Source organism: Leiobunum rupestre, chromosome 10 (assembly GCF_980474605.1).
Source record: "Leiobunum rupestre chromosome 10, qqLeiRupe1.1.hap1, whole genome shotgun sequence".
NCBI classification, from domain to species: Eukaryota; Metazoa; Arthropoda; class Arachnida; order Opiliones; family Sclerosomatidae; genus Leiobunum; species Leiobunum rupestre.
In genome coordinates this window covers 3,926,738-3,937,500 of record NC_143393.1, presented here as the reverse complement: position 1 = coordinate 3,937,500, position 10,763 = coordinate 3,926,738, and the positions used below count along the sequence as shown (strand labels likewise).

At 36.1% G+C, this 10,763-nt stretch overlaps 1 protein-coding gene across 1 annotated transcript; it reads right to left on the bottom strand.

The window, feature by feature from the left end:
• Positions 1 to 5,516: 5,516 nt before the first annotated feature.
• LOC149923369 (speckle-type POZ protein-like) lies at positions 5,517 to 5,966 on the bottom strand. The gene has a single exon (XM_090161600.1). It carries the CDS (start codon positions 5,964 to 5,966, stop codon positions 5,517 to 5,519), a length of 450 nt encoding a protein of 149 aa, XP_090017726.1.
• Between the last annotated feature and the right edge of the window lie 4,797 nt (positions 5,967 to 10,763).

Here is a 10,763-nt window from a genome sequence, read left to right as displayed (position 1 = left end):
AATTAAAGATGGGGCCCCACTCAATTTTTCGCAAAGTATCTCAACAACTGAAGATATTGAAGCCAAGTGTCTAGTTGCCGTTCAATTTTACGTTCGGGGAAAAGTTAATTTTGACATTTTACAAAACATTTTGGATGCCGTCATGGAATCTAGTGTTGGGCATAATTTAAGTAAATGTTCTAACGATAAATAAAAACAACTAATTTTAATGGAAATTTGTTTATTTAACAAAGTTTAGCCTATAGCCGTATCAAAGATTTATCTTAAAATATCCTTTATCCCTTTTCAGCGGGGCAATATAAGTTAGATTGTGGTAATCCTGTAAAGTTTGGGAAATGTAAAAAGAGGAAGGTAACCCTAAAAATGGGGAAGTAAGAGTTATTATCTGACAAAACTGTAAAAGGTGCGTTATATAGTGGCTGGTAGCATTGCGATTTGGGGAAATTAGTAAGTGGTTGGTAAACCTGTAGGATTGGGGGAAATTTAATTTGTGGCTGGTGACCCGTTAGATATGAGAGTATTAAGGTAGAAGTTAGTAGCCCTGTAAAGTGGGGATATGTGAGATAGAAATTGGTAGCATTTCAATTAAGGGAAATTTGTTCAGTGGTCGGTATACTTGTCTGACAACCGTAACTAAGGCATATACTTTAGTATCTGACTTGTAAGCGAGATAAGAGTAAAATAAGCAGAGACCCGATAAGAAAAAAAGCGGGGGGGTACGGGGGGCGGAAGCCCCCCCGACAAAAGAATTTTTTTCATTTTCAATACCTTACGAAATTATTCGTACAGCCACTTTAGTTGAGCCACTAAACAGATAACGTTGCGCTGGTCATGTCGAATAGGCGCTTAAATAAATCATCCTCCAAGAAAATCTCCAAGAAGTAATATTTCCTAGAGCCCGGATCAGCGAGGTATTGTTTAAGTAATACTTGTTGAAACAATGGAAACTTTGCACTTTTAACAGGAACGTCGTGTTTTTGCCAATGCTTAATATCTATAAAACGTTTCCTGGCTATGAACGAACGCTTGTTGCTGCCGTATAGCTGAAACATTTCCCTTAATTTAACAAGCACTATATTAACAATGATATACAGATCGTGGCTGTCGGAAATATTACTTTTTCGTGATTTCCATGGAGGATGATTTATTGAAGCGTTTATTACTTCGAGAATAACTAAATGACTTGTTGAGAACAAATTACCAGATCGTAATTAACCACGAAAATTATCACGCAACTATATTGAAATTCATAATTTTCCAAATATCAATTAAGACTTGTCCCGAAATTCTTTAAATTTCGGGAAATCGTTCCTAAAATTCTAATACCGTCGTTGTTATAGCTGTATGCACAAATCTGTCCGATTCACGGAGTTAATTTTTGACATTAACGATTAAATCAAGCGGTTATGCTTTCGCCTTTGATTTATGGAAATTAATGATAAATTAAGGTAAACTTGTCTTAGGCAGGTACCGAATTGTAGATGAAATTCTACATATTTGTCTCATATTCCGGGCCGTCGCCAGGGGGGGGGGGGCAGGCGGGCCAGGCCCGCCCTGATATTCGATTGGCCCACCCTACGAATTTCCAAGAAAAATCGTTTTAGAGTGTTTGGCCCTACCAAAAAATTTCCAGTGCCATTTGATTTAATTGTCTGATACTCTCAGAAAACATTGTCTTAGTTATGGTTACGAGTATTCAATATATAACTATGTATATTAACTACATCATATGCGACCAGATTCACTACACTTTTACAATATACAGACCATAGCTCGAGCCATCTACTAAAGGCTAATTTCGCAACCTTATATTTGGTCAAATGCTTGCATAGAAAACAGAAGATGACTAGAATGATTTTTAAAATGGCGGAATAACCGTTAATTAGAACCGTAACTTAGACTTAACTAAAACTTGGCGGAATCTGCCGATAGCGGCCTCTCGCTAATTTTGTATTTCCTTCGTTAGGAATAAAGGATATGGTTAAAAGACGGCGTTACTGACTAATCTACTGGTTTATACAGGGCCGGATTAACCAATAGGCCGACTAGGCCTGGGTCTAAGGCTCCATGCCTACAAGGGGCACCAAGAGATTTCAAAAAATAAAAGTACAAAATTTTTATCATTTCCTTTTTAATTTTATTTTTATTAGTAAATGCGTTTAAATTTTTCGATACCTTATAGCGTCGCTAAAATATCCTTAAAGTCTACATTGAAAATTGAATTTTCACAATTAGCAGTTCTACCTTTTGAAATAAAACCCGCCGATTTGCACTTTCGGTTTTGAGTTAACCTATAGGCTTCAGTAACAAATGCTATACTTGTAAGTAGTAAGTTTTTAATCAGATGATCGGTAACTTAGAAAGTATGGCATTGGCGACTTTATTTCGATTTTTATTTTATTTATTCTCGATTACAGTAACCCTGGGGGTATAATTCAATAAGCAAAATGTGTTCACATCTTATTTTTATATGGGCATTTTCTAAAAGAAAACTAACTCATAATAAGATTTTGCTTGCAACTGAAACTCCGAAGCACGCAAAGATTTTTTATTTTAGACTCAACTAAATGGTTTTTTTTGCCAATTTACCTTAAAAAAGCAGTAGTATAGTCACACTTCTAAGAATAAGACCGAAAATAAGAGAATAACGCTATTTCTATTTGGTACTGTCGGTAGCCCAACATTATTATAACTTCATTAGCCTGATAGTGTTTATTTTGTAAATCATGTCACTTCAGTTCATTTCAATTATTTGAAATATTCGATGTCTATATTGTATCAGTTGACCTCTCAACTTTTGCTTCCCGCCTGATATTTTGGATAGTAGACCCGTTTTTCAGATGAATTTTTAACCCTCTTAGTGTAGAGGATATATTCGTCTGGAAAATTTTAAGAATGAATACTATATAAAAAGGGCAGACGGGCAGTGTCGTAGCGTAGACAAAAGGACGTTTTAGGGTACAAACACCTCTATGATTGCGTATTTAAAAAAGTTCATAAAATCCATTGTACCGTAAATGGCGCACGAGGCTCTGACCACGTGCTCAAACGGACTGCCGTCTGAGCAAGTGACGACAAATAAATGGTATCAACAGCGTTGCCAGATCGAAAATCTTAAATTATCGTATCTAGGCCAAAAAATTATCTATTTTCCTGGAAAATTATCGTACATTTCTTTTTGGCGCTAATTTTTAATTCTTACAAAAATGCGTTGAATTTAGATGATTTTTTTAAAGCACTACAGGAGTTTTATTTCAGGGAAATAAACAAAATGTCTATTATCATAATTAACTGAACTGAATATGATTAAAAATGTATTAACAAATGCGGTAATAGCTAGGAGTAATAAACTCACACTCAGGACTACGCGTACAGAAAATGTATATCATTCATTTTTAAGAAGAAAAGTTATATAAATTAATAATATATAAATCGTTCGTAGGTTTTTAAAAAAAATCTAAAGATTATCGTACATTATAGTACGTTGAGGCAGAATTATCGAAATAATGATACGATATCGTACGCCATGAAAATTATACTACGCCCTAAAAATTTTTATGAAATTATCGCACTGTGCGATAATTATCGTACGTCTGGCAACGCTGGGTATGAAGGTAATTTTTTCATTCATTTGTCAATTGCAAACGAGACGGGAGGGATCCTATTGTGGTTTTACTGGTTCCGCTGATTACCCCCTCCAGATAATTTGGCCGGGTTGAGAACGGAATAAGAAGTTAAGAACAGGGCCCGCTTGGGGCTAAAGAAAAGCGAAAATTTCGGCCACAGGTGATAGCCAGACTTTAAGTCTCCAAACGCATCACCAATAAGAAAGGGGAAACTCGGCATTGGGATGGCTTTTCTATTATTGTTAATATCTCGATATTTGCGGAATGTAAGAGACTAGCGCAACCCGCTTCCTCCCTCCCTAACTTTGGACGCGTTAACATATCGACTAAGACTATTGTGCAACGCAGCACAAAAAGCGGGTTATTTATTATTATTTGAATATTTAATCGAAACAGTACTTTTCTAATGTAGCTCAATGCAAATTTATTCATGAAGAGTTTTAGGTAAAAAAATCAGAGCGGGGCAAATGCCCCTCCCTGTACTACCCAAATGACGTCCCTAATTTTGATTTAAAAATATCTTATTAGACTACACTAATTATTTTCCGAGCCACTTCAGTCATAAAAATCACTCGCTATTTTCGATAAGATGGTCAATTAAATATTAAAGATTACGCTAAAAGCATTAAAAACACTATATAGTATTTACCGTTTGTTTATTGAATTTCCCATAAAAACAGTGTAAAGAAAGTTTTATTAAAATTCATTTATGACCGTTAGATTCTTAATCTGACTCCTAAACCTAAGTTTCATATATAAATTATACATCTTAACCCTTTGTTTCTTTCGAATACAATGTCTAATTGGTCGGATAATATTACGTGGCGGTTTATAAGTATTTAAATAGACTGAACAAAATTAAAATGGTTTTAATCCACAATAAATTTAATTAAAATTCGACGTTTGGAGGAATACCGTTCCTCGGAAACTTTGTATTTTATATTACATTTAAAGTAAATTAAAACCGTTTTACGTCACTTTTTTTAATTTGTATTGGAATATTTTTTCCCGAACTGAAAAATAACTTTATTCATTAAGTTATACAAGCGATAATTATTTAGAATTAAAGTTCTTTTCCAGTTTCTGCGGTATCACACCGTAGATTTCGTGTTTCAGACATGTAGGTACTTTCCAACTTTAAAAATCTTTCTGGAAGCGCGAAACTAATTTCCCCTCCGCTCCTTATCGTAGTTTTTAATCCGTCTTCGAATAATACGCGAAGGAGACCGCAGGCCTCACTTTTGTCATTTTAGCTTGACCGGTTTAGGCGGAAGTCTCGCGTGCTTTAGACCACATAAGTTTCATTGTAAATCTAATTGTCATACTTCTCCCTATTACGTGACGGGTAAAAATATCATTATTTCAAATTCTGATATTTATCATATTATAATAGACTTACTTGCTTTTCATGGACGAAAACTCTGAAATAGGCTTACATTTAAAAAATCTTACATTAAATAGTTAAGGAAGTTCTCTTACAATAAAAATAAATAAGCCTAAAATAAAACTCAAATTGCGCACACCACAATACGAAGCGTATGTTGTTAAGTATGACTTCATCGACTATATTTCATATCATGAAGCTCGTACAATTAATCACACAAGAGTAAACTGCATTTAAAAAATTTCTAAATTATTAATTTTTCGACGTTTTTAATAAATATAATTTCTGATTTCTCAGCCATTAAAGGGTGAATCACGTGAGCTAAATACATGCTTTTTTATCATTGAAGCCTATCTATCTGAAACCAGATATAACCCGATCATTCTGAAATTCAAATATGAAAAGTAAACATATTTCTACGTCTAATAAAAAACAAACGGAAAATTGAAATTTTAAGTTTTATTTAAGATGAAATAATGAATGGTTGTGGTTTTTTTCACGTCCGCTTAGTCGACGCTATTAAGTATGTACCGCGCAGCGGCTTTTTTCAATTTTTTTGAGTTGAAATCGTCCGCGAACGTTAGAAGCTCCATTGCGTTTTCACTCTCAACTTGGTTCACGAGGATATTTTCACTTAGGTTCCTCAACCTTTCCATGCCGTGTAAATCCGCGGTAACGAACATTTTTCTTGCGTGTTTTTTAATATCGATGGGCGTAGTGTTTAGGTATATATATTGCAAAAGGCATTCCAATTCTTGCCCGTTTAATTGCTCGCTCAGGTCCACCACGCCTTCTAAATTCTCTTTCATAGGATGTTCATACATCGCCTTGAAGTAAGGGGACCTGAGCGACAAAATGCATTTGTGGGCGTCAAACACCCGCCCATCCGAAGACTTAAGTTGCACGTCGGGGCAAATCTTTTCTTTATACGCCGCTTTCAAAATTTTAGTATCCATAATGGACGGGATGGCCTCGTAAATCCTCGATCTTATAATTTCTGTTTCAACGGTATGATTTCGCTGAAAATATGCCTCAACGTAGCATTCGATTATCAAATCGTGGTTTGGTGATTCCCTGGCCACATCTTCTCTAGAGATGAATCTGGGAAACCGTACACCAGCGTGCGCCGCAGCATCGTTAAATCTTAGGTGTTACACCTCACCGTGATGATTTCGGATTATTTTCAAGTCAAACGTGAAAGACATTTCGCGTAATCCTTCGGAATTTCCCCCTAAATGAAGAATCACTCCAATGTAATCGACATCGATTTGGTTTTGGCCCTTTGGGTATATTTTCAAAAAAAATCAATTCCGTTACTCTCTCCCGAGTATGGTCCGAAATTTACACTTCTCACAAAAGAGCATGGGCGTACGGGATACCTCAGAAAGTTTTCTATTTTCCACACTAAACGATATTTGAGGCACGGGTTCTTGGTCTCTACGAAAACGCCGTATTTTGCATCCGAGGAAGCCATGCTTGAAATCTATTTTCAATAAGAAATATTATTATTTTTATTTTTATTATCTCAAATTTCCATCAAGGTATTAAAAATTTAGGTAAGATTGTAACATTGACTAGCTGAGGAAGGACCGCTCCTGCATCGTTAATAAAGTGTTTTCAACTTCACTAAGGATCAGTGTTTTTTATTAAACTTGTTTTAACTATTTCTAAATAACCGTGGAGCAAAATTTTGGAAATTTAATATTAATGATGCCCCGAAAAATATTAAAAAATCATCCCGTTAATCTCCGAGCGGTCACATAAAATGTTAAGTGGGGAAAAAATTAAGCTATTCGGCAATAAACGCTTTTTGAAAACTTACCTTAAAAAAGAAGATTTCTGGTTAAGACCGCTGCGATTAATTAAAACTACCAATATATAAACACTTAAAAAATATTAAATCATACGATGCAATTAAATAATAAGGAAAAGCGAAAAACAAGCGAATAATCTGAAGCTACGAGGGTTAAGGCAAACGGAAACGAAATGCAACATGAAACTGACCAAGCGTAAGTCCCGAAAAGTCTGTTGGGCAACGGGTCCCAAGACCCTATGGCGACAGTGATGGGCACTCTCTTCTCGACGTGAGATCAGTTAGAGTAATTGAGAGGAGGTGAGATTCTCTAAGCTTGCAATCATGGAGAAAGAAAGCAAGGAGATGATTTCATAATACGGATAGCTCGTAGATAAGTTCGCCCCCCATTTCATCTCCTTGCTTTCTTTCTCCATGTTGCAATGGAAATGAGCGTGAAATTAGTTTGCAAGCTATGAATTTAAAGAAATGAAATTTTTCACAGAAAGTGTTTCGAGTGCGAGTGAGCTAAGTTTATTTCGCGAAATACGATGAGAGAAGATCAGCTTAAAAGTTTGTAAAAGGAGGTGAGTCTAAGTTTAGATGTATGGAAACCAAAATAGGAAATATAAAAACATGACATAAAATAAATAATTAGTGAACTTTGGCCAATATCGAAACCGAAACGAACATTGACATCATATGCTGCCGTTAGAAGGTGATAATTAAATTAAACCTTTCTAGTTTCAGAACATGGCGCCATCTATATTTATTTCCAAAACTATAACAATACCACTAGGTGGCGCTTTTTAAGCGCGAAATTTAAAAGCATTTCTAAAGACCGGAAGTAGGTATACCTATATTTTCTTATATAAAATTAATTCTATTCCTACTTTGTTTAAAATAATTAAAAAAACAACGGGATAGTTTTTTCACACTCGTTAGATGGAGGATGAAATTAATGAAAAATATAACAGTTTATTTCTGTAACGTGAAATATTTTATTTATTTTAGCTTTTGCGGTCAATAAGTCAACAATGTGTCAGAATTTATCGCCCGGTGTACCTAGTAACAAAGGACCATACCACCGGAGGCCTATCATCATAGTGCCCTACGTCAGCGTCCCCAAGCCCGGAAAGGTGACAAAACCAGCATGGGTAGCAGAACTCTACTACTGATGGTCGCACCTTAGACGCAAGCCACTCAACTCAGCAGAAGGTGCAGCAATAGGTGGACCAATTCCCACTTGGCACACAGCAGTGACCCAACTCCAGCCGACACCCCCCTACGGAGGCAAGGAGCCTTATCCTTTGGAGAGAGCTCCTAAAGGGGAACGACGGGCACACAGCAGTCCAAGTAACCCGGCACCACTGGCACCGGAGATCCCGGTGTGAGTCCAAAAGGCCGGGAAACAGGACCGCCGTGCCCTCATACGGAGGCCCGCCGCCCCACAGCAGGCTACCCAATCCGCCGAGGTGGCCAGTTTGCACGGACCCTCTCCGTTCACCTGAGCCGAAGCTCAGTCGGAGGTGGAGATAGGACAATTTGACCAGGGCTAACATCTCCCGGTGCCCCACCGCCCTTATGGGTTACAAGAGCCGGACCTCGACTCGGCGGTAAAACCACCAGTTATTGCACACCCTGACCCGTTAAGGGCCTCAATAAGTCAACAAAATGACGAGTTGCTGAAGTAGCAATTATAAGGAAAAATTGATAAAAAAATTACAGTTATTTAGTGGTTAAAGTTTAAAATGGCGCCAGTGTTTTACAATTCAGAACATTACAATCTTTGCAAAAGGTATGATTTCTTTATCACATACAAGGAATCAATTGGTTTTCCTTTTCAATAGTCTCGCGGAGAGTTCCCAATTAAAACATGAAGATCCTGAATTTTCCAAGAAATTCTTTAGTTTACAACGAAGATGATACTGTTTGGGTGTTCAGTAAATTTCGTTGGTCTGATTTAATTAGGTTCAATTGCGAAAATGCGCTCCATTAAGAAGTTTTTAAAAATGTATTTATGGTTTAACAATACCCATCAGCTTGTTAGAGACAGAGCCATAAATTGCATTTCAATAAAATTCAAAGGACATTTATGGATTCCATTCCAGTTGGGTTTACTGAGTCTTCTCTCCAACTCAACAAAATCACAACGATAATAAGGACAATTTTCCTAAACGCAATACCAGCGTTGGGCATATATTTTGTAATTAAATTAAACAATTTTTAAATCGTTCTGTTACACTTAAATAGAACTCCGTATTAATAGTCCGTTGCTTTGATAACCCTCAAAATAAAATTATAAACAAACATTTCAAATCATCCGCCGCTTCCAACCCCAGGATTATACAACTACATTATCCATTGATAAACGAACTTTGTTTGGAAACTTCAATGGGGCTAACTCACTCTCACGAGATTACCCTGACATTAAGTGACTCCGCCAGTTTGCTGTGTTCTCCAGAGCGTAGAACGTATTGAGGAATTTGAGGTCGGAGTTTTGGGAATAAACGTGTTTTGCAAGGTAAATGTTTTCAAATATACCAGAAATATCGTTCAAAACCTACTTGAAATCTTAACTAAATGCTGTGTTTTTTTAAATTAGCTCTCAGTTCAAGAAATAATTTCCATACATATTGTTCGCTTAAGCCTTTGCAATTGAGATTGCGTTACACCAAGGTTCTAGTACCGACTTCGAGTAGTGCAAACAACACCAAATATTATTATTCGGGTGCCGCCACCAGATATCGGCCAAAACTCGGACGCCCATTCTACAACATGAAGTTTCCTATCTATAAACGAAATTATTTTATTCGTAATATTAACTGTACAAAGAAATATTAGCTCTTGATGCGGCAGCATTCCAGGTACATATGAGATTTCTATGTTTCAGCCCGTCAGAGAAACCATTATCTGGCAGTGCTGTTTTTTGACTACGAAATTATACCGCCGATATATTTTACATTTATTGTACCGCAGCTTTTTCGATCGTGATTTAGAGTTATGCTAAATATTTCCCCTTACTGCTCTTGAAACCTTTTGGAAGATGGACAATTAAGTCGCCTTAACTTGCATAACGATAAATTACATGCGCGGTCAAAGAAATTTAAAAGGTGTTATTCTGAATTGTACTTTTTTGAAAGACCTCTAAGAAATATTTCGCTAAATTCTGGAATGTACTAAAATTATCCTAAACTTTTAAAAATGTACTTTTGTTCTTAGTTATTTAAAATTGTACCGAAAAAGTACAAATGTACCAATTTTGGCAACACTGGACTTACTACTTCTTCCGGAAATAGAAATAGATTCGATTTCTCAATAGCTGCGGCAAAGGTGATGTAATTTTGTTTTAATTGGTATAGTTAAGAAATGGAGAAAGCGCGGAAGATACAGTTGAAAGAGGCCAAAATGGCCAAGGCAGATTTTCCCCGAAGTTTTTAATTAATTAAAAATTTCAAAAACTCAATATTTAAAAAGGCGTATTTTGGCGCTAGATTTAAAGTGTGTCACGCAAACAAATCAATTTGATGGACAACAATATCCTTATTCATATTCTCGAAATTGGTTTTTTAGCGATTAACGATTATTGATTTAATTGGTTTTTACTGCAAAATTCCCCACAGCCAAAGAGATTTGAAAAAGACTGTACAATTAGGAACCGTTAGGAAATATTGTGTGACAATTTTATCTATCGCTATCGGGAAAAAGGTTAAAAATGCCTTATTGACCCTTAAAGTAGTTTTTCATGCAAAACTGACCAAGGTACCTCGTCAAACTTTTTTCGGGTTCCTGTATTTTAAATCAAAATATAAAGAATTTCTGAATCCTGAATACAAAACACCCTTCTTTAATCAGAATCTGTTGAATTATTACGTTATTTTGTCAGCATTGAGACACTCTACAGGTCGAACGATAGTTGTTAGAAATTTGAGCTCCATAGAAACATTGACCAGCATCGTGA

Bases quoted from the DNA above. Each gene is read 5' to 3' on its own strand.
- LOC149923369 (XM_090161600.1), bottom strand. From the start codon at position 5,966: ATGGATACTAAAATTTTGAAAGCGGCGTATAAAGAAAAGATTTGCCCC.